The sequence below is a fragment of the Somniosus microcephalus genome, chromosome 4 (genome assembly GCF_052327205.1).
Source record: "Somniosus microcephalus isolate GS21.2 chromosome 4, FLI_Smic_1.0, whole genome shotgun sequence".
Lineage (NCBI taxonomy): Eukaryota > Metazoa > Chordata > Chondrichthyes > Squaliformes > Somniosidae > Somniosus > Somniosus microcephalus.
In genome coordinates, this window is record NC_140990.1 from 36,887,780 (window position 1) to 36,912,188 (window position 24,409).

The window sequence follows — 24,409 nt, forward strand, 5'->3', positions numbered from 1 at the left end:
TTCCTTAATAATGGATTCCAGCATTTTCCCGACGACTGATGCCAGGCTAACTGGCCTATAGTTCCCTGCTTTCTCTCTCCCTGCTCTCTTGAATAGCGGGGTTACATTTGCGACATTCCAATCCGCTGGGACCGTTCTAGAATCTATTATAGGGGATGGGAATCTACCAGGTACAGGGGTTATTAAGAACGTCAGAAACAAATCATAACTGCTAGAATAAACATGGTTCAGTCCTCAATGCAAACACAATAAATCATGTTTTGTTCAGTAATATGCTCTTTCAATTACGGGGCTTTTACCCAGCATTCCGGGCGGTGGGGAATGTGCCGCACCCAGCCTAACAATACAATTTTAAATTAATTTGTTAAGTTTTATTTAAAGTTTTATTAACTTACAGTTGATTTGTTTAAGTAAAAGGTTAAAAAGTTGATTTGGGTCATAAAAAAGAAGCACCCAGTCTAACAATACAATTTTAATTTACTTTGTTAAGTTTTATTTAAAGTTTTATTAATTTACAGTTGATTTGTTTAAGTAAAAGGTAAAAATGTTGATTTGGGTCTTAAAAAAGAGTCACCCACACTACAGGAACCTAGCGCGCAGGCGCGGTACCCAATGTGTTTGGAGCATGCGCAGTGCGGGACTGGAGACGGACTGAAGCTGCAGGCGGACAGGTGCTCGCATCGCGATTCAGCAGCGGGTAAGAGGAAGCCGGGCGCAGGGCCGCAGGGGATCTGGCGTGGAGGCTTCATAAATAACTGGTGTAGGCCGCACGCCCCGAATTATACCCTAAACGTCCCGCGTTTGCAGCTTCGGGGCCTTCTCCCGGTCACAGGCTCAGGTTAACGGCCGCCATCTTTGTGCAGGACGGTTCAGTGCGCCGCCGTCTTGAGTTATTGCGTAACAGAGCGCATGCGCGGCCATGTTTGTACCGGAATATAGAGTAGGCGGGGCTTAAGTGTCTGTTCTCAACCGGGTCCCAGTGCAATTTTATTTTATCCTCATTCTCAACACATCTGATTTATCACCATCTCTCCTAAAGCCGATCGTAATTGGCAAGCTTACGGTTTATATCCCAAACAATTGCAACAGAAGAGCCTCAGAGCCGGGCCCCCATGCACAGTCCCAGGATTAGAATCCCCATGTACAATCCCAGGGTTAGAATCCCCATGTACAGTCCCAGGGTTAGAATCCCCATGTACAGTCCCAGGGTTAGAATCCCCATGTACAGTCCCAGGGCCAGAATCCCCATGTACAGTCCCAGGGTTAGAATCCCCATGTACAGTCCCAGGGTCAGAATCCCCATGTACAGTCCCAGGGTTGGAATCCCCATGTACAGTCCCAGGGTTAGAATCCCCATGTACAGTCCCAGGGTTAGAATCCCCATGTACAGTCCCAGGGTTAGAATCCCCATGTACAGTCCCAGGTTTAGAATCCCCATGTACAGTCCCAGGGTTAGAATCCCCATGTACAGTCCCAGGGTTAGAATCCCCATGTACAGTCCCAGGGTTAGAATCCCCATGTACAGTCCCAGGGTTAGAATCCCCGTGTACCGTCCCAGGGTTAGAATCCCCGTGTACCGTCCCAGGGTTAGAATCCCCATGTACAGTCCCAGGGTTAGAATCCCCATGTAGAGTCCCAGGGTTAGCATCCCCATGCGGGAAGGTTTGCTAGCACTTTTGGGGGGGGTTTAAACTAACTTGGCAGGGGGATGGGATACAGAGTGGAACTATAGTAGGGGGTGATTTACAGCCAAATACGGAGGAAAAAACAAGTCAGCTGGGAAGGCAGAGCAAATATATGAAGGCAAAAGGGAATATGGCAAGGCTGGAAGGCATTTATTTTAATGCAAGGAGTCTTGCAAATAAGGTGGATGAACTGAAGTTGTTGCTGAACACATGGGTGTACGATATTGTTGCTATCACGGAGACATGGTTGAGGGAGGGTCAGGACTGGCAGCTCAATATTCCGGGGTATAGTATCTTCAGGTGAGACAGAGGGGGGTGTAAAAGGGGAGGGGTTTTTGCAATATTAATTAAGGAATCAATTACTGCTGTAAGGAGGGATGATATATTAGCGGGTTCCTCTAATGAGGCCATATGGGTAGAACTTAAAAACAAAAAGGGGGCAAGCACTTTGCTGGGAGTGTACTATAGGCCCCCGAACAGTCAGGGGGAGATAGAGGAACAGATATGTAGGCAAATCTCAGAGAAGTGCGAAAATAATAGGGTAATAATAGTGGGGGATTTCAACTTCCCCAATATTAATTGGGATAGTCAGAGCGTGAAAGGCTTAGAGGGTGCAGAATTCTTAAAGTGCATCCAGGAGAGCTTTTTGAGCCAACATGTAGAAAGTCCTACAAGAGAGGGGGCAGTACTGGACCTAATTCTAGGGAATGTAGCCGGGCAAGTGGTGGAAGTGTCAGTAGGAGAGCATTTTGGCGACAGTGACCATAATTCGGTGAGATTTAAGGTGGTCATGGAAAAAGACAAAGACGGCCCGGAAATAAGGGGAAAGGCCGATTTTAATATGATAAGGCAGGATCTGGCCAAAGTGGACTGGGAGCAGCTACTTATAGGAAAATCCACATCAAAGCAGTGGGAGACTTTCAGAACGGAAATAGAGAGAGTACAACGCCAACATGTTCCTGTAAAGGTCAAGGGTGGGACCAACAAGCAAAGGGAACCTTGGATGACAAGGGATATACAAAAATGCATTAGGAAAAAAAGGGGGGCTTTTGGCAGTTACAAAAGACTAAAGACGGAGGAAGCCCTAGAGGAGTATAAAAAGTGCAGGGGCATACTTAAAAAAGAAATTAGGAGGGCGAGGAGGGGCCATGAAATAACACTGGCGAGCAAAATAAAGGAAAATCCTAAGATGTTTTATAAGTATATAAAGGGCAAAAGGATAACCAGGGAAAGGGTAGGGCCCATTAGGGACCAAAGTGGCAATCTGTGTGTAGAGCCAGATGATGTAGGCGGGGTTTTAAATGAATTTTTTGCATCTGTGTTCACTATGGAGAAAGACGATGTAGACATAGAAATCGGGCAAGGGGACTGTGACATACTTGAACATATTAGCATCGAGAGGGAGGAGGTACTAGCGGTTTTAGCAGGCCAAAAAGTGGATAAATCCCCAGGCCCGGATGAGATGTATCCCAGGCTGTTGTGTGAGGCAAAGGAGGAGATTGCAGGGGCTCTGACACAAATTTTCAGAACCTCTCTGGCCACAGGGGATGTACCAGAGGACTGGAGAACAGCTAACGTAGTACCATTATTCAAGAAGGGTAGCAGGGATAAACCAGGGAATTACAGGCCAGTGAGCCTAACATCTGTGGTAGGGAAATTATTGGAAAAAATTCTGAGGGACAAAATTAGTCTCCACTTGGAGAGGCAAGGATTAATCGGGGATAGTCAGCATGGCTTTGTCAAGGGTAAATCATGTCTGACCAATCTGATTGAATTTTTCGAGGGGGTGACTAGGTGTGTGGATGAGGGAAATGCTGTGGATGTGGTTTACATGGATTTCAGTAAAGCTTTTGACAAAGTCCCGCATAGGAGATTGGTCAAGAAGGTAAGAGTCCAGGGTGCCTTGGCGCGTTGGATCCTAAACTGGCTGAGTGGCAGGAGGCAGAGGGTGATGGTCGAAGGTTGCTTTTGTGACTGGAAGCCTGTGTCCAGTGGGGTACCTCAGGGATCGGTGCTGGGACCCTTGCTGTTTGTGATCTACATAAATGATTTGGATGAGAATGTAAAAGGTATGATCAGTAAGTTTGCAGATGACACGAAAATTGGTGGGGTGGTAAATTGCGAGGAGGAAAGCCTCAGGCTACAGGACGATATAAACGGGTTGGTCAGATGGGTGGAAAAGTGGCAAATTGAATTTAACCCTGAAAAGTGCGAGGTGATGCATTTTGGACGGACAAATAAGGCAAGGGAATACACAATGAGTGGTAGGACCCTAGGAAGTACAGAGGGTCAGAGGGACCTTGGTGTACATGTACAAAGATCCCTGAAGGCAGCGGAACAGGTAGATAAGGTGGTTAAAAAGGCATATGGGATACTTGCCTTCATTAGCCGAGGCATAGAATATAAGAGCAGGGAGGTTATGATGGAGCTGTACAAAACGCTGGTGAGGCCACAGCTGGAGTACTGTGTGCAGTTCTGGTCGCCTCACTATAGGAAGGATGTGATTGCTTTGGAGAGGGTGCAGAGAAGATTCACCAGGATGTTACCTGGGATGGAGCGCCTCAGCTATGAAGAAAGACTAAACAGGCTGGGGTTGTTTTCCTTGGAGCAAAGAAGGCTGAGGGGGGACCTGATTGAGGTGTACAAAATGATGAGGGGCATAGATAGGGTAGATAAAGAGGAACTTTTCCCCTCAGTAGGGGGGTCAATAACAAGGGGGCATAGCTTCAAGGTAAGGGGCAGGAGGTTTGGAGGGGATTTGAGGAGGAACTTTTTCACCCAGAGGGTGGTTGGAATCTGGAACTCACTGCCTGAAAGGGTGGTAGAGGCAGGAACCCTCATAACATTCAAGAAGCATTTGGATGAGCACTTGAAATGCCATTGCATACAAGGCTATGGACCAAATGCTGGAAAATGGGATTAGACTGGACAGGGATTGATGGTCGGCGCAGACACGATGGGCCGAAGGGCCTCTTTCTGTGCTGTATAACTGTATGACTCTATGTACAGTCCCAGTGTTAGAATCCCCATGTACAGTCCCAGGGTTAGAATCCCCATGTACAGTCCCAGGGTTAGAATCCCCATGTACAGTCCCAGGGTTAGAATCCCCATGTACAGTCCCAGGGTTAGAATCCCCATGTACAGTCCCAGGGTTAGAATCCCTCTGTACAGTCCCAGGGTTAGAATCCCCATGTACAGCCCCATGGTTAGAATCCCCATGGACAGTCCCAAGGTTAGAATCCCCATGTACAGTCCCAGGGTTAGATTCCCCATGTACAGTCCCAGGGTTAGAATCCCCAAGTACAGTCCCAGGGTTAGAATCACCGTGTACAGTCCCAGGGTTAGAATCCCCATGTACAGTCCCAGGGTTAGAATCCCCATGTACAGTCCCAGGGTTAGAATCCCCATGTATAGTCCCAGGGTTAGAATCCCCATGTACAGTCCCAGGGTTAGAATCCCCATGTACAGTCCCAGGGTTAGAATCCCCATGTACAGTCCCAGGGTTAGAATCCCCATGTACAGTCCCAGGGTTAGAATCTCCATGTACAGTCCCAGGGTTAGAATCCCCATGTACAGTCCCAGGGTTAGAATCCCCATGTACAGTCCCAGGGTTAGAATCCCCATGTGCAGGCCCAGGGTTAGAATCCCCATGTACAGTCCCAGGGTTAGAATCTCCATGTACAGTCCCAGGTTTAGAATCCCCATGTACAGTCCCAGGGTTAGAACCCCCATGTACAGTCCCAGGGTTAGAATCCCCATGTACATTCCCAGGGTTAGAATCCCCATGTACAGTCCCAGGGTTAGATTTCCCATGTACAGTCCCAGGGTTAGATTCCCCATGTACAGTCCCAGGGTTAGAATCCCCATGTACAATCCCAGTGTTAGAATCCCCATGTACAGTCCCAGGGTTAGAATCCCCATGCACAGTCCCAGTGTTAGAATCCCCATGTACAGTCCCAGGGTTAGAATCCCCATGTACAGTCCCAGTGTTAGAATCCCCATGTACAGTCCCAGGGTTAGAATCCCCATGTACATTCCCAGGGTTAGAACCCCCATGTACAGTCCCAGGGTTAGATTCCCCATGTACAGTCCCAGGGTTAGATTCCCCATGTACAGTCCCAGGGTTAGAATCCCCATGTACAATCCCAGGGTTAGAATCCCCATGTACAGTCTCAGGGTTAGAATCCCCATGTACATTCCCAGGGTTAGAACCCCCATGTACAGTCCCAGGGTTAGATTCCCCATGTACAGTCCCAGGGTTAGATTCCCCATGTACAGTCCCAGGGTTAGAATCCCCATGTGCAGTCCCAGGGTTAGAATCCCCATGTACAGTCCCAGGGTTAGAATCCCCATGTGCAGTCCCAGGGTTAGAATCACCGTGTACAGTCCCAGGGTTAGAATCCCCATGTACAGTCCCAGGGTTAGAATCCCCATGTACAGTCCCAGGGTTAGAATCCCCATGTGCAGTCCCAGGGTTAGAATCACCGTGTACAGTCCCAGGGTTAGAATCCCCATGTATAGTCCCAGGGTTAGAATCCCCATGTACAGTCCCAGGGTTAGAATCCCCATGTACAGTCCCAGGGTTAGAATCCCCATGCACAGTCCCAGGGTTAGAATCCCCATGTACAGTCCCAGGGTTAGAATCCCCATGTACAGTCCCAGGGTTAGAATCCCCATGTACAGTCCCAGGGTTAGAATCCCCATGTACAGTCCCAGGGTTAGAATCCCCATGTACAGTCCCAGGGTTGGAACCCGGCACCCGGAAGTGGAATTTCAGCCTCAGTGTTGCAAGTTTCATCGGTTACAGGCTGGAGAGAGGAATAGTTCAAACTGACAGACTCCTGACAAAGGGTTTGACCCAAAACATTGACTCAATTTCTCTCTCCACGGATGCTGCCTGGCCTGCTGTGTTTTTCCAGCATTTTCTGTTGTTATTTCGGATTTCCAACATCCGCAGTATTTTGCTATCGTGACTGAGCTGTGTGATTGGTTCAGTCTGTATATCACGGCCCCTTTTCAATTTGAGTGGCCAGGTATTTAAATTCCCGGTAATCTAATCCTGGATATAAAAGAGGGGAGAGCTGTGTTTAAATCAAAGAGTCTCCTTGGAGATTCTCTGAGTGAAGGACCTGGTCAGCTTGAAACAGCTGAAAAATCGGTTACAAATGTCCAATGAGCAGTTTTTGACCAATATCGACTCCCACAAGGCTGGGGAATTCTAGAATAAGGAAGGAAGCAGTCAGGATTTGAAAGGTCTTTTCAAAGGATTTGAGGTACTCTTACATTTGGGATCTTTCTTTATCACTCGAGGAGTTAGATAACAGGCTTCCTCCTTTGAATGTAGAGCTGGATTAGCGGGGTGTGATGTGTTTACTTGTTCATCTTTTGTTAAATACATTTGGTGAGTGAATTTAAATTGAAAACCAGGTTTGCAGGCGTGATGCTCTATTCACACATTAAAAGTGAGAGAGATGCAATGGGACACACGCTAAGTCCAGTAGCTGAAAATGATTAACAGTCTGGGTTTTGTGTTTATTGATCACCGTCTACAGTCCCAGGGTTAGAATCCCCACGTGTGAAAGAACATTGCATGGAAACTAGAATTGTCTGTTCTGAATTTCTATCCTGTACTTAGAATGATGACTTTTGTAAACTCCTTTTACAGGGTATCAGAAGGGGAGGATTTGCAGACAGGAAACTCCAACCAAACATCACGTCAAGATCTGACAGAGTCACTCAATTCATCAGGACTTGAATATCATCGGCCTTTGAATGTGGAAGGACAAATGTTTGTCTGTTCTGTCTGTGGGAAAAGATTTCACACATCAGTGTGACTGGAATAGCACCGAAACACACACACCCGAGTGAGTGTGTTCCAGTGCACTGACTGTGGAAAGAGCTTTAACCAGTTACATAGCCTGAAAAAACATCACACCATTCACAGCGGGGAGAAACCGTACACGTGTTCTGTGTGTGGACGAGGCTTCAACTGATCTTCCAACCTGGAGAGACACAAGGACACCCGCACCATGGAGAAACCGTGGAAATGTGGGGACTGTGGGAAGGGATTCAATTACCCGTCTGAGCTGGAAAATCATCGACGCAGTCACACTGGGGAGAGGCCGTTCACCTGCTCCGTGTGTGGGAAGGGATTCACTCAGTCATTCAATCTCATTGTACACCAGCGAGTTCACACTGGAGAGAGACCGTTCACCTGCTCCGTGTGTGGGAAGGGATTCACTCAGTCATCCAACTTGCTGACTCACCAGCGAGTTCACACTGACGAAAGGCCTTTTAAATGCTCTGACTGTGCAAACTGCTTTAAAAGCTCTGAGGAACTGATTCAACACCAGCGAGTTCACACTGACGAGAAACCATTCAGTTGCTCTCACTGTGGGAAGAGATTCAGGCAGTCATCCCATCTCATTGTACACCAGCGCACTCACACTGGGGAGAGGCCGTTCACTTGCTCCGTGTGTGGGAAGGGATTCACTCACTCATCCACCCTGCTGAGACACCAGCGAGTTCACACCGGGGAGAGGCCGTTCACCTGCTCCGTGTGTGGGAAGGGATTCACTGATTCATCCACCCTGCTGTCACACCAGCGAGTTCACACTGGGGAGAGGCCGTTCATCTGCTCCGTATGTGGGAAGGGATTCTCCCGTTCATCCAACCTGCTGAGACACCAGCGAGTTCACAAGTGACTGCAGGGGTTGGATTCTGATGTTATTGCTGCTGTTCACCACATCCAGGACTGAAATCATCCTGACAGTTGAGGTTTATTTCTGTTGATGTTAATATCCGCTGTTACTAGGCTGGAGGTTAATATTCTGGATATATAGCTGATTGACTTGTTGGGACTGCAGTGTCCCTTTAAGAATCGTTGTCTGCTCTTTCCCCTTAATTTAGGACTTTCATAAGCAATAATTTGACAATAAAATTATGAATTTTATTTTAACCCCAAATTGACCATTGGTACAAAATCTACAATTTATTGTCTAAAAAGTTCCACTGATTAACATTAGAAAGTGCTGATTAATCCTCACTGACAATTCTTACTGACTTGCACATTACACACAGTGGCACCTCCGTTATCCACCAGAAAGAAGGGGAATGGGAATTGGTGGAGAATCGAGAGTCCCAAATGTTGCCACTCCCGTCTGGTACAGCAATCCCCTCGGCACGGGAATGGAGACAAGTCCAGTTATAGTAACGGGCTGAGTTTAATCTTTCTGGGCCTGTAGGGTTGGTTTATATCAGACAGGAGGAGATTGGTGTCAGTGACTGTATCTAACCCGTACTGTACCTGTCCTTTGAGTGTGTGATGGGACAGTGTAGAGGAAGCTTTACTCTGTATCTAACCCGTGCTGTACCTGCCCTGGGAGTGTTTGATGGGACAGTGTAGAGGGAGCTTTACTCTGTATCTAACCTGTGCTGTACCTGTCCTGGGAGTGTTTGATGGGACAGTGTGGAGAGAGCTTTACTCTGTATCTAACCTGTGCTGTACCTGCCCTGGGAGAGTTTGATGGGACAGTGTAGAGGGAGCTTTACTCTGTATCTAACCTGTGCTGTACCTGTCCTGGGAGTGTTTGATGGGACAGTGTAGAGGGAGCTTTACTCTGTATCTAACCCGTGCTGTACCTGCCCTGTGAGTGTTTGCTGGGACCTGGAGGAATGAGAGGTGATCTCATTGAAACATAAGATTCTGAGGGGAATTGACAGGGTAGATGCTAAGAGGTTGTTTCCCCTGGCTGGAGAGTCCCGAAATAGGGGGCATAGTCTCAGGATAAGGGGTCGATCATTGAAGACTGAGATGAGGAATCTCTTCACTCAGAGGGTCGTGAATCTTTGGAATTCTCTGCCCCAAAGGGCTGTGGATGCTCAGTCGTTGAGTATATTCAAGGCTGAGAGAGATTTTTGGACTCTAGGGGAGTCAAGGGATATGTGGATCAGGTGGGAAAGTGGAGTTGATTTGGAAGATCAGCCATGATCTTATTGAATGGTGGAGCAGGCTCGAGGGGCCGAATGGCCCACTCCTGCTCCTAATTCTTATGTTCTGAAGCTGACCACTATGTGTTTTTATTCATTCACAGGATGTGGGCATCGCCAGCAAGGCCAGTATTTATTGCCCATCTCTAATTGCCCTCGAAGGTGGCGGTGAGCCGCCTTCTGAATACAACTGAGTGACTCGCTGGGCCATTTCAGAGGGCAGTTAAGAGTCAACCACATTGCTGTGGGTCTGGAGTCACCAATAGGCCAGACCGGGTAAGGACGGCAGATTTCCTTCCCTAAAGGACATTAGTGAACCAGATGGGTTTTTACACAATCCGATAGTTTCATAGTCACCATCACTGATACAAACTTTTCATTCCAGGTTTATTTAATGTTGTACTTCGTCATTTTCTGGTGAATGAAACATCTTTAAAATCTGAGACATTGCGTTGTGAAACAAAGAGCCTTGTGTCCAATAAGGGGAATAAGTCCCCTCTGAGTCAGAAAGCTGTGGGTTCTAGTCCCACTCCAGGGACTTGAGCACATAAAGCTAGGCTGTCACTCCAATGCAGTGCTGAGGGAGTGCTGCACTGTTGGAGGTGCCGTCTTTCAGCGGAGACGTTAAACCGAGGCCCTGTCTGCTCTCTCAGGTGGATGTAAAAGATCGCATGGCACTATTTTGAAGAAGAGTAGGGGAGTTATCCCCGGTGTCCCGGCCAATATTTATCCCTCAACCAACATAACAAAAACAGATTATCAGGTCATTAGCACATTGCTGTTTGTGGGAGCTTGCTGTGCGCAAATTGGCTGCCGCGTTTTCCACATTACAACAGTGACTCCATTTCTAAAGTACTTCATTGACTGTAAAGTGCTTTGAGACATCCGGTGGTTGTGAAAGGTGCTATAGAAATGCAAGTCTTTTTCTTTTAAAGCCCCACAGCCTCCCCTGGCCCCGGGCCCTGAATATTCTGAGGGGTGAGGGTGAACAGCCAGAGGTCATGGTCCATATCGGTACCAACGACACAGGTAGAAAGAGGGATGAGGTCCTGCAGGCAGAATTTAGGGTGCTAGGAAAGAGATTAAAAAGCAGGACCTCAAAGGTAGTAATCTCCGGATTACTCCCGGTGCCACGTGCTAGTGAGTATAGAAATAGGATCGAGCAGATGAACGTGTCGCCGGAGAGAAGGTGCAGAAGGGAGGGCTTTAGATTCCTGAGGCATTGGGACTGGTTCTGGGGGATGTGGGCCCTGTACAGGCCCAAAGGTTTGCACCTCAACAGGGCCAGAACCAATATCCTCACGGGGAGGTTTGCTCGTGCTGTTGGGGAGGGTTTAAACTAATTTGGCAGGGGGATGGGCACCAGGATGAAACATTAGAAAGGGGAAATAAAGTGCTCACAGGATTGGGAGAGGCAGAGATCACTAAAGTAAGATATAGTGAGGTATTAGGTGAGGTCAAACTAAGAGAGAATACAGGATGGTCTAAGATGGGTTTACAGTGTATGTATGTGAATGCACGAAGTGCAGTAAACAAGGTCAGGGAGCTGCAGGCACAAATAGCCACATGGGAATATGATGTGGCACTAACTGAGACCTGGCTCAAAAAAGGGCAGGATTGGGTATAAAATATTCCTGGTTATAGAGTGTTCAGGAAAGATAGGAAAGATCGGAGGTGGTGTGGCAGTATTGGTCAAGGAGAATGTTACAGTGCTGGAGAGGGAGGATGTCCTGGAGGGGTCGAGGACAGAATCTATATGGCTAGAGTTCAGAGATAATAGAGGTGCCATTACACGACTAGGTGTATTCTATAGACCACCAAATAGTGGGGAAGATATGGAGGAGCAAATTTGCAGAGAAATTACAGAGAGGGGCAAGAACTATAGAGTAGTGATAATGGGGGACTTCAACTATCCTAATATAGGCTGGGATTGTAATAGTGTTAAGGGCAGAGAAGGGGAAGAATTTCTGAAGTGTGTTCAGGAGAACGTTCTTGATCAGTATGTTTCCGGCCCGACGAGGGAGGAGGCATTGCTGGGTCTGGTTCTGGGGAATGAGGTGGGTCAAGTGGAGCAAGTGTCAGTAGATGAACATTTAGGGAACAGTGATCACAGTATCATAAGGTTTAGATTAGCTATGGAAAAGGACAGGGAGCAATCTAGAGTAAAAATGTTTAACTGGGCGAAGGCCAATTTCAGTGGGATGAGAACGGATCTGGCCCGGGTAAACTGGAATCAAAGATTGGCAACAAAACTGTAATGGAACAATGGGCTGCCTTTAAAGAGGAAATAGTTCGGGTACAGTTGAGGTACATTCCCACTAGGGGGAAAGTCAGGGCAACTAAAGTCAGGGCTCCCTGGATGACGAAAGAGTTAGAGAATATGATGAAACAGAAAAAGATCGCGTATGACAGATGGCAGGTTGTAAATACAACTGAGAATCAGGCTAAATATAAAAAGGTCAGAGGAGAAGTGAAAAAGAAAATAAGGGACAAAGCGAGGGTATGAGAATAGAATGGCAGCCACTATAAAAGGTAATCCAAAAGTCTTCTATAGGCATTTATATAGTCAAAGGGTAGTAAGAGGAGGGGTGGGGCCAATTAGGGACCACAAAGGAGACTTACACATGGAGGCAAAGGGTATGGCTGAGGTACTAAAAGAGTACTTTACATCTGTCTTCACCAAGGAAGAGGATGCTGCCATAGACACAGTGAAGGAGGAGGTAGTGGAGACACTTGAAAGGATAAAAATTGATAAAGAGGAGGTATTAGAAAGGCTAGCTGTACTTAAAGTAGATAAATCACCAGGAGCGGATGGGATGCACCTAGGATGCTGAGGAAATTGAGGGAGGAAATCGCGGAGGTACTGGCCATAATCTTTCAATCCTCCTTAGATACGGGGGTGGTGCCAGAGGACTGGAGAATTGCAAATGTTACACCATTGTTCAAAAAAGGGTGTAAAGATAAACCCAGCAACTACAGGCTAGTCAGTTTGACCTTGGTAGTGGAGAAGTTTTTAGAAACAGTAATCGGGGACAAAATTAACAGTCACTTGGATAGGTGTGGATTAATTAAGGAAAGCCAGCATGGATTTGTTAAGGCCAAGTCATGTTTAACCAACTTGATTGAGTTTTTTGATGAGGTAACAGAGAGGGTTGATGAGGGTAATGTGGTTTGACATGGTGTACATGGATTTCCAAAAGGCGTTTGACAAAGTGCCACATAATAGGCTTGTCAGCAAAGTTGAAGCCCATGGAATAAAAGGGACAGTGGCAACATGGATACGAAATTGGCTAAGTGATAGGAAACAGAGAATAGTGGTGAACAGTTGTTTTTCAGACAGGAGGAAGGTATACAGTGGTGTTCCCCAGGTGTCGGTACTAGGATCACTGCTTTTCTTGATATATATTAATGACTTAGACTTGGGTGTACAGGGCACAGTTTCAAAATTTGCAGATGACACAAAACATGGAAGTATTGTGAACAGTGAGGAGGATAGTGATAGACTTCAAGAAGACATAGACAGGCTGGTGGAATGGGCGGACACGTGGCAGATGAAATTTAACGCAGAAAAGTGTGAAGTGATACATTTTGGTAGGAAGAACGAGGAGAGGTAATATAAACTAAAGGGTACAATTCTAAAGTGGGTGCATGAACAGCGAGACCTGGGGGTATGTGTGCACAAATCATTGAAGGTGGCAGGGCAGGTTGAGAAAGGGTTACAGGATCCTGGGCTTCATAAATAGAGGCATAGAGTACAAAAGTGTGGAAATTATGATGAACCTTTATAAAACACTGGTTCAGCCCCAACTGGAGCATTGTGTCCAATTCTGGGCACCACACTTTAGGAAGGATGTGAAGGCCTTAGAGAGGGTGCAGAAAAGATTCACGAGAATGATTCCAGGAATGAGGGACTTCAGTTACGTGGATAGACTGGAGAAGCTGGGGTGGTTCTCCTTAGAGCAGAGAAGGTTGAGAGGAGATTTGATGGAGGTGTTCAAAATCATGAGGGGTCTGGACAGAGTAGATAGAGAGAAACTGTTCCCATTGGCGGAAGGGTCGAAAACCAGAGGGCACAGATTTAAGGTGATTGGCAGAAGAACCAAAGGCGACATGAGGAAAAACTTTTTTACGCAGCGAGTGGTTAGGATCTGGAATGCACTGCCTGAAAGGGTGGTGGAGGCAGATTCAATCACCGCTTTCAAAAGGGAATTGGATAAGTACCTGAAGTAAAGAAATTTGCAGGGCTACGGGGAAAGGGCGGGGAGTGGGACTCGCAGAGAGCCGGCACGGGCTCGATGGGCTGAGTGGCCGCCTTCTGTGCTATAACCATTCTATGATTCTATGACTTCGACCCTGCTTTCCCGTCCTATCCCTATGGAGTAGGTGTAGTTTATCTGGATTTTCAAAAGGCCTTCGATAAAGTGCCACCCAATAGACTAATGAATATGGTCAGGGCAATGTGGAGTCAGGGGACAAATAGCAGAATGGATTGCTGGCTGGCTTCAGGACAGAAAGCAGAGAGTGGGAGTAAAGGGTCGCTATTCACAGTGGCAGAAGGTGGGTGGTGGTGTTCCACAAGGATCAGTGCTGGGACCACTGCTGGTCACAATTTACATTAACAATTTAGACTTTGGAATCAAAAACACAATTTCTAAATTTGCAGATGACGCCAAAGGGGGTGGGGCAGGGGGGAGACAGTCAATACTGAGGAGGACTGCAACAAATTACAAGAAGACTTTAATACACTTGAAGAATGGGCATTTAATTGGCAAATGAAATTCAACACAGATAAATGTGAGCTATTATATTTTGGTAGGAAAAAAGGGGCAGTCACTTATTACTTGGAAAATAAGAATCTAACTGGGATAGAAGAGCAAAGGGATCTCGGAGTACAAATACACAAATCACTAAAAGTAGCAACACAAGGCCATAAAACAAGCAAACCAAGCACTAGGGTTTATTTCTGGAGGGATTGAATTGAAAAGTCGGGAAGTTCTGCTAAACTTGTATCGAACCTTGGTTAGACCACACTTGGAGTACTGCGTACAGTTCTGGTCGCCATATTATAAAAAGGATATAGAAGCACTGGAGAGGGTGCAGGGAAGATTTACAAGGATGGTACCAGAAATGCGAGGGTGGATGAAAGGGCTCGGACTCTTTTTTCTCTTTGAAAAGAGAAGGCTGAGGGGTGACCAAATAGAGGTCTTTAAAATTATGAAAAGTTTTGATAGAGTAGACACAGAGTCATACGGCACAGAAGGAGGCCATTCGGCCCATCGAGTCCATGCCGGCTCTCTGTAGAGCAATCCAGTCAGTCCCATTCCCCCGCTCTATCCCTGTAGCCCTGCAAGTTTATTTCCCTCAAGTGCCTATCCAGTCTCCCCTTGAAAACATTGAGTGTCTCCGCTTCCACCACTTCCGTCGGCAGCGAGTTCCAGGTCATCACCACTCGCTGCGTAAAAATATTTTTCCTCGCGTCCTCCCTGTATCTCTTGCCCAAAACCTTAAATCTGTGTCCCCTAGTCCTTGTACCATCAACTAGTGGGAACAGCTTTTCCCTGCCTAGCCTATCCAAACCCGTCATAATCTTGTACACCTCCATCAAATCACCCCTCAACCTCCTTTGCTCTAATGCAAGCAAATCCAGCTTCTCCAATCTGTCCTTGTAGCTAAGATCCCCCATCCCCGGAACCATTCTGGTCAATCTCCTCCGCACCCTCTCGAGGGCCTTCACATCCTTCCTAAAGTGTGGTGACCAGAACTGGACGCAATACTCCAGTTGTGGCCTAACCAGCGCTTTATAAAGGTTCAGCATAACTTCTCTACTTTTGTCCTCAGTTCCTCTATTTATGAAGCCCAAGGTACCATATGCTTTGCTAACCACTCTCTCAATATGTCCTGCCACCTTCAGGGACCGATGCACATTAACTCCCAGGTCCCTCTGTCCCTGCACACTCTTTAAAACTGTGCCATTAAGTGTATATTGCCTCTCCCTGTTCCTTCTGCCAAAATGCATCACCTCACACTGCTCTGTATTAATTTCCATCTGCCACTTGTCTGCCCATTCTGCTAGCCTTTCTATGTCCTGTTACAGTTGATTGATATCATCATCACTGTTTGCCACACCCCCAAGTTTTCTACTTGTGAGGAAGAGCATAACTCGAGGCCATCAAAATAAGATAGTCACCAAGAATACAACTAGGGAATTCAGAAGAAACTTCTTTACCCAGAGAGTGGTGAGAATGTGGAACTCGCTACCACAGGGAGTGGTTGAAGCGAATCGTAGAGATGCATTTAAGGGGAGGCTGGACAGGCATATGTGGGAGAAGAGAATAGAGGGTTATGGTGATAGATTTAGATGAGAAAACATGGGAGGAGCCTCGAGTGGAGCATAAACGCCGGTATGGACTGGTTGGGCCGAATCGCCTGTTTCTGTGCCGTATATCCTGTGTAATGTAATCCTAGCCTGTGCTGTACCTGCCCTGGGAGTGTTTGATGGGACAGTGTAGAGGGAGCTTTACTCTGTATCTAACCCGTGCTGTACCTGCCCTGGGAGTGTTTGATGGGACAGTGTAGAGGGAGCTTTACTCTGTATCTAACCTGTGCTGTTCCTGCCCTGGGAATGTTTGATGGGATACGTGGTGTTTGCCTCGATGACCACATTATTTAACCCAAAGCCGATACGGTATAAACTCATAAACTTCTTAATGGAGTATTAAAGTTGGTGACTCTGGACACTTGAATCTACAGATTAATAGGACAAGGGGTTCACTAGAATCTTACACCCTAAGTCTTCTCTACTCCTTTCAAAGTTTTACCATTTCATGTACAATTTTTAGATTTTAGGAGGAAGAAAAATGTATCACCTCCCATTTCTCTGCATTAAACTGCATCTGCCATCTCCCTGCCCCATTTATAACCTGTGTATTCACTGAAGTCACTGACGGGCCTTTCACAGTTGGCCAAGGTCCCTTTTTTGGCATCATCTAGAGATTTTGATCTTGCCCCATAAACCCAAGCCCAGAATATTTCTCTATATTGAGAAGAGCAATGGTCCCAACACTGACCCTGGGGGACACCACTGTTTACATCCCTCCAGTCTGAAGAACATCCATTAACCACTACTCTCTATTTTCTGCCCTTTACCCAACTTCCTATCCACGCTGCCCCACTCCCTTTAATACCGTGAGCCTTAATTTGATCAACAAGCCTCCGGCCTTCACCCGTGTTGTTGATGAGGAGCAGCCGCTCCGGAGGTCCGTCCTGGTCCTGGCCACCAGTGACCGAGCTCTGCACCCGCTGCACCGCCTCTGCCTCGCTGAGCTTGGCTTCCACATGGCTCACCCTCAACCCGCCGCCCAGCAGAGTCGCTGCTTCCAGCACCTGGCGCTGCACCTCCCGCAGGTTGTCCCCGGACCTGGCCATCAGCACCAGGTGGGAGCCAGCCAGCAGCCTGGGAGCCAGCACCAGGGACAGCCTCTTCCCCAGACCCCTGGAGGCACCCATGATGATGCACAGGCTCTTGCCGAGGTCCCTCAGTCCTCCATCCATCCGCACCACTTCCTCTTGCCTCAGATCCGACTCCTGCTGATCTGTATCTTGTCAGCACCAGCCATCTGCACTTTGATCAGATTGGGCAACTGGCCAGTATTGTTGCAGTCTAGAATGTTTTTAAAATTCATTCTCGGGATGTGGGCGTCACTGGCAAAGCCAGTATTTATTGCCCATCCCTAGTTGCCCTCGAGAAAAGAATAAGAATTAGGAGCAGGAGTAGGCCATGTGGCCCCTCGAGCCTGCTCCGCCATTCAATAAGATCATGGCTGGTCATCGACCTCAGCTTCACTTTCCCGCCCGATTCCCATATCCTTTGATTCCAAAAATCAATCTCTCAGCCTTGAATATACTCAATGACTGAGCTTCCACAGCCCTCTGGGGCAGAGAATTCCAAAGATTCACAGCCCTCTGAGTGAAGAAATTCCTCCTCATCTCGGTCTTAAATGGCCGACCCCTTATCCTGAGACTATGGCTCCTAGTTCTAGACACTCCAGCCAGGGAAACAACCTCTCAACATCTACCCTGTCAATCCCCCTCAGAATCCTATATATTTCAATGAGATCACCTCTCATTCTCCTAAACTCCAGAAAGTATAGGCCCATTCTACACAATCTCTCATCATAGGACAGCCCTCTCATCCCAGGAATCAATCCAGTGAACCTTCGTTGCACCGCCTCCAAGGCAAGTATATTCTTCCTTAGATAAGGAGACCAGAACTGTGCACAGTACTCCAGGTGTGGTCTCACCAAGGCCCTGTACAATTGTAGCAAGACTTCCTCACTCTTACACTCCAACCCCCTTGCAATAAAGGCCAACATCCCATTGCAACAACCTGCAGGCTAACTTTCTATGTTTCCTGGACGAGGACACCTAAATCTCTGAACACCAACATTTAATAGTTTCTCACCATTTAAAAGATATTCTGTTTTTCTATTCTTCCTACCAAAGCGAATAACCTCACATTTCCCTACATTATACTCCATCTGCCACCTTATCGCCCACTCAGTTGTAAGGGAGTTTTGCTACTTGCTTTGGCCAGTCGGTTATGTCTCCGACTGCTTTATCTCTGAGCGGTTCGAATCGCTCACCCCTTAGTTCTGATCCCCGGGCTTATTGGCAGATAGCGATATAGACAAACGAGCAGACCAGTGGTTTGGTACAAAGAAAACCAAAATTTATTATCAGAGAAAATAAGATAACAATACTATACAAAAAGATGATAGGAATGCAGTACACTTACACTTAACAAGGGAGGAGAAAACGGCACATCGAGGGAAAATGGCTGAAATGACAATTCAGCATTCCCCTTAATTCCCACCCTCTACACCTAGCTAGATTATCTTGCGATGGGTCAGAAGTATAATGCTCACCGGTCCGAGATGTTGAAAGAAAGCCTTGCTCCTTTGCCCTGTTGCCTGCCGATGTCATGTGGTCCCGCTGTTGCACAGACTTCACCGTCCAGGTAGAGATACCCCAGTAATTAAAAGGTCTCTGACAGGGTATCCTACCTCTCTGGACGGGCTCTCCTTCGATGGTCTTCTTCCTTGGTTGATGGTGAGGCAGGAGGCGAGGCGAGAGAGAGAGAATGACTTCTCGAGAGGCTAGTTATACCCCCCTCGGTAGTCCTTATCTCTGTGCTCAATCAGCTCATTCTTTTGTCTGATTTGAGCGGGCTGGAATTAAACAGAAGGTGTCGATCTTGGCCCATCGACTTGGATGGCCGGTAATCGGTTCCTGCCGGTTCTGCAACCGCTCTCCTTTGTCGAACAGGTTCTTTGATGGGGGCCAGCCCAGTCTCGATGGCCCCGCTGATTATTTTGATTGTTTGAGCAAACACCTTGATGGCCTTTATGCGTAGGTCTGATTGTAATTGGGTTTGTCCCCAATGCATATGCAAAGGTCTTGTCTGGTTTCGTGATCTCCTTGCTGCAGACATTGAAATGCACAAGCTGTTAGCTTGCCAGGGTCCGAATTGAAACTGACAGGCTTTCGGTCACGAGGTCTGACCGCAGCCATTTTGTTGTGCCCTGGATTTTAAAACTCAGTCTGACCAGGGTTTCTTTTATAAACCAAATAAATCTTCGGGGGGGTGGGGGGGGGGAGATGTATGAAATTTTCGAATCCTTCACAGTTAACCTGTCTATATCCCTGAGAAGGTGGTGGTGCGCCGCCTTCTTGAACCGCTGCAGTCCGTGTGGTGAATCAGAGCGGTTCGTTACAACTGAGTGGCTCGCTGGGCCATTTCAGAGGGCAGGTAAGAGTTAACCACATTGTCTGGAGTCACATATCGGCCAGACCGGGTAAGGACAGCAGATTGCCTTCCCTAAAGGACATTAGTGAACCAGATGGGTTTTACTGACAATCTGGTAGTTTCATGGTCACCTGAACTGTTTTTGTTCCAGATTTATTGAATTGACTGAAGTCGGGTTCCCCGGCTGCCGTGGTGGGATTTGAGCTCATGGCTCCGGATCATTGGTCCAGGCCTTTGGATTACCAGTAACATGACCACTATGTCACCATTCCCATAAATAAAGAGAAACTGTTTCTAATGGCTGAAGGGTCGGTGACCAGAGGGCACAGATTTAAGGTGATTGGCAAAAGAACCAGTGGAGGCATGAGGAAAAACATCTTTACACAAGGAGTGGTTAGGATTGGGAATGCACTGCCTGATAGGGGGTGGATACAGATTCAATAGTAACCTCAAAAGGGAACTGGATAAATAGTTGGAGAAAAAATGCATGGATCTGGGAAAGAGCCGGGAGTGGGACTGTCTGGGTTGCTCTTCGAAAGAGCCAGTGCAGACTCGATGGGCCGAATGGCCTCCTTCTGTTCTGTTCCTCCAGCAGTTTCTCCTCCATTTATAATTCTTGTTCTCTACCGCCCACCCAAGTACCATAAAAATGTTATTACTGAGATTTCTTCACTGTTCTCCTCCCTCAGCCTCTGCACCGAACGACTTCTCATCCTCTGTGATTTCAACCTCCATCTTAATTCTTCATGGTGTGGAGATGCCGGTGTTGGACTGGGGTGGACAAATGTAAGAAATCACACAACACCAGGTTATAGTCCAACAGCTTTATTTGAAATCACAAGCTTTCGGAGCGCCGCTCCTTCGTCAGGTGAAGGAGCAGCGCTCCGAAAGCTTGTGATTTCAAATAAAGCTGTTGGACTATAACCTGGTGTTGTGTGATTTCTTAATTCATCATGTTCTCTCTCCTCTGAGTTCCTGAGCCTCCTGTCCTCCCTTAATCTCTCCTTCCACGTAAACTCCCCAACCCATATTCACAGCCACCCCCTCGACCTTGCCATCTCTCATGGCCTCGCTACTCCCATCGTGTCAATTGCAGATAAGACCATCTCTGACCACTTTCTCATCTCGCTCTCCACCCACATCCCCCTTCCACCCACATCCCCCAACCCTTCTGTGTCCGCCCCTGAAAAAAACTCTCTCCCAACTCTCTTACAATTGTCCTTATGAAATCCCAACTGTCCAGCCTCTGGCCCTCCATTCACCATGACATTTCTGCAGCTATTGATCTGCTCAGCCACACCCTCACCACCACCTTTGATGCCCTAGTCCCTATTAAAACAATTACTCTCTCTCACCCTGGCCGGTCCCCCTGGTACGGCCCTCATCTTCGCTCCCTTAAGTCCAAGGGACGCAGACTTGAACGGATATGGCGGACAACTGGTTTAGCCATTCACCGCCAGATCTGGCTGGACCACATCAAGCATTATCGGGTCCTGCTCTCATCTGCCAAAATTGCTCACTATTTTTTATTCGTATATGGGATGTGGGCATCGCTGGCAAGGCCAGCATTTATTGCCCATCCCTAGTAGCCCTTGAAAAGGTGGTGGTGAGCCGCCTTCTTGAACCGCTGCAGTCCGTGTGGTGAAGGTACTCCCACAGTGCTGTTAGGGAGGAATTTCCAGGATTTTGACCCAGCGACGATGAAGGATCGGCAATATACTAAGTCAGGATGGTGTGTGACTTGGAGGGGAACTTGGAGGTGGTGGTGTTCCCATGCGCCTGCTGCCCTTGTCCTGCTAGGTGGAAGAGGTCGAGGGTTTGGGAGGTGCTGCCGAAGAAGCCTTGGTGAGTTGCTGCCATGCATCTTGTAGATGGTACACACTGCAGTCACGGTACGCTGGTGGTGGTGGAGGGAGTGAATGTTTAAGGTGGTGGATGGGGTGCCAGTCAAGCGGGCTGCTTCGTCCTGGATGGTGTCAAGCTTCTTGAGTGTTGTTGGAGCTGCACTCATCCAGGCAAGTGGAGCATATTCCATCACACTACTTACTTGTGCCTTGTAGATGATGGAAAGGCTTTGAGGAGTCAGGAGGTGAGACACTCACCGCAGAATACCCAGCCTCTAACCTGCTCTTGTTGCCACAGTATTTATGTGGCTGGTCCAGTTAAGTTTCTGGTCAATGGTAACCCCCAGGATGTTGATGGTGGGGGATTTGGCGATGATAATACCATTGAATGTCAAGGGGAGGTGGTTAGACTCTCGCTTGTTGGAGATGGTCATTGCCTGGCACTTCTGTGGCGCGAATGTTACCTGCAACTTATCAGCCCAAGCCTGAACATCGTCCAGGTCTTGCTGCATGCGGGCATGGACTGCTTCATTATCTGAGGAGTTGTGAATGGCAGTGAACACTGTGCAGTCATCAGCGAACAACCCCACTTCTGACCTCATGTTGGAGGGAAGGTCATTGATGAAGCAGCTGAAAATGGTTGGGCCCAGGGCACTGCCCTGAGGAACTCCTGCAGCGATGTCCTGGGGCTGTAATGATTGACCTTCAACCATCACAACCATCTTTCTTTGTGCTAGGTATGACTCCAGCCAGTGGAGCGTTTTCACCCGATTCCCATTGACCTCAGTTTTACGAGGGTTTTTCTCTCTATCTACCCTATCAACTCCTTTAATCATCTTAAACACCTCAATTACATCACCTGTTAATCGTCTATATTCATGGAAAAACAAGCCTAGTCTGTGCAATCTGTCCTCATAATTTACAAATGTAATCTCTGGAAGTACAGGATAGAAATTCTGAACAGACAGTTCTAGTTTCTCGGGAACATTCTTTCCTCTCTTGCCCCTCCTAAGCTGTAAATCCCCCATCCCACACACTCTTCCCCCATCCCACACACTCTTTCCCCCATCCCACACACTCTCCCCCGTCCCACACACTCTCCCCCGTCCCACACACTCTCCCCCGTCCCACACACTCTCCCCCGTCCCACACACTCTCCCCCGTCCCACACACTCTCCCCCGTCCCACACACTCTCCCCCGTCCCACACAATCTTCCCCCGTCCCACACACTCTCCCCCGTCCCACACACTCTCCCCCGTCCCACACACTCTCCCCCGTCCCACACACTCTCCCCCGTCCCACACACTCTCCCCCGTCCCACACACTCTCCCCCGTCCCACACACTCTCCCCCGTCCCACGCACTCTCCCCCGTCCCACACACTCTCCCCCGTCCCACACACTCTCCCCCGTCCCACACAATCTTCCCCCGTCCCACACAATCTTCCCCCGTCCCACACAATCTTCCCCCGTCCCACACACTCTCCCCCGTCCCACACACTCTCCCCCGTCCCACACACTCTCCCCCGTCCCACACACTCTCCCCCATCCCACACACTCGCCGTTTGAAATCCAGATTCATCGCAGGCTCTGAATTTTCTCTCCTGAAGGTGCTGCGTGATGGTGGAGTTGAGCCCCAGTCACTGTTTTCCCTCCAGTACTTTGTCAAATGGTAATTCTGAGCTTGTGAGCCTATACAGTGAGCTGCCAGCATTTCTACCATGGGGAGCATCACAGCCACCATCCCTGGCTGATTCTGTCTGGCAAAGTTGAGGCCTATTGTAGCACAGCATCAACAACTTGCATTTACATAGCGCCTTTAACATAGCAAAATATTCCAAGGCGGTTCGCAACAGTGGAATCAGTCAAAAATTGACACTGAGCCAAAGAAGGAGACATTAGAATTGGTGACTAAAAGCTTGGCCAAAATTCTTAAGGCCTAGGCAATTGAAGGAATGGCCACCAATGGTGGAGTAAAGGAAGTGGGGGTTGCACAAGAGGCCAGAGTTGGAGGAGTGCAGAGGTCTCTTGGGTTGTACAGCTGGAGGATGAGAATGAGCCCGACCAGAGCGGACCTGTGAGCGAGCAGCTGAGGAGTTTCAAAAACCGGCGGCAGTTGGGGAGCGGCGGCTGATTCAGTGAACAAGGCCCGACCAGAGCGGACCTGCGAGCGAGCAGCTGAGGAGTTTCAAAAACCGGCGGCAGTTGGGGAGCGGCGGCTGATTCAGCGAACGAGGCCCGACCAGAGCGGACCTGCGAGCGAGCAGCTGAGGAGTTTCAAAAACCGGTGGCAGTTGGGGAGCGGCGGCTGATTCAGCGAACGAGGCCCGACCAGAGCGGACCTGCGAGCGAGCAGCTGAGGAGTTTCAAAAACCGGCGGCAGTTGGGCAGCGGCGGCTGATTCAGCGAACGAGGCCCGACCAATTCAACAGCAGGGGAGAGAGGTAAAAAGTAATCCAAGTGTGACGTCACCAGGAAGCAGGTAAGTGATTGGTTGGTGAGTATTTCTTTCTTTCTCCTTTTCATTACAAGCTTAAATTCTGTGGTTTATATTTTCTAGGGTCTCTGTTGTGTAGTGGGGACAGTTGGTAAATAAGCGCCCTAGAGTATATCGTTAACTGGTGGTATTGAATTAATTTAAATTAATTCAAGGGGTAAGTCATGCCAGGAGAGCCCAGCCCCGTGTTATGCTCCTCTTGCTCTGTGGGAATTCAGGGACGCTGCCAGTGTCCCTGATGACCACATGTGCCAGAAATGCATCCAGCTGCAGCTACTAATGGGCCATATTGAGGCGCTGGAGCTGCGGATGGATGGGTTGTGGAGCATTCACGATGCTGAGAGGGTCGTGGATAACACGTATAGTGAGTTGGTCACACCGCAGGGTAGGGCTGCACAGGCAGAAGGGAAATGGGTGACCATCAGGCAGAGCAGTAGAGACAGGCAGGTAGTGCAGGGGACCCCTGTGGCCATCCCCCTTTCAAACAGGTATACCAATTTGGATACTGTTGAGGGGGATGACTTACCAGAGGAAGGCAGCAGCAGCCAACTTCCTGGCACCAGGGGTGCTTCTGCTGCTCAGGAAGGGAG

The 24,409-nt window shown here is 48.2% G+C and overlaps 1 protein-coding gene across 1 annotated transcript in view; it reads left to right on the top strand.

Moving 5' to 3' along the window:
* Positions 1–581: 581 nt before the first annotated feature.
* Positions 582–24,409, top strand: part of LOC147118636 (uncharacterized) — a 37,488-nt gene continuing 13,660 nt past the window's right edge. Inside the window, exons 1-3 of the mRNA XM_085984516.1 lie at positions 582–697; positions 7,351–8,385; positions 10,714–10,720. Of these exons, the coding sequence (XP_085840642.1) occupies positions 7,715–8,385; positions 10,714–10,720 (678 nt within the window). The 5' untranslated portion in view covers positions 582–697; positions 7,351–7,714. The remainder of the gene's footprint in view (positions 698–7,350; positions 8,386–10,713; positions 10,721–24,409) is intronic.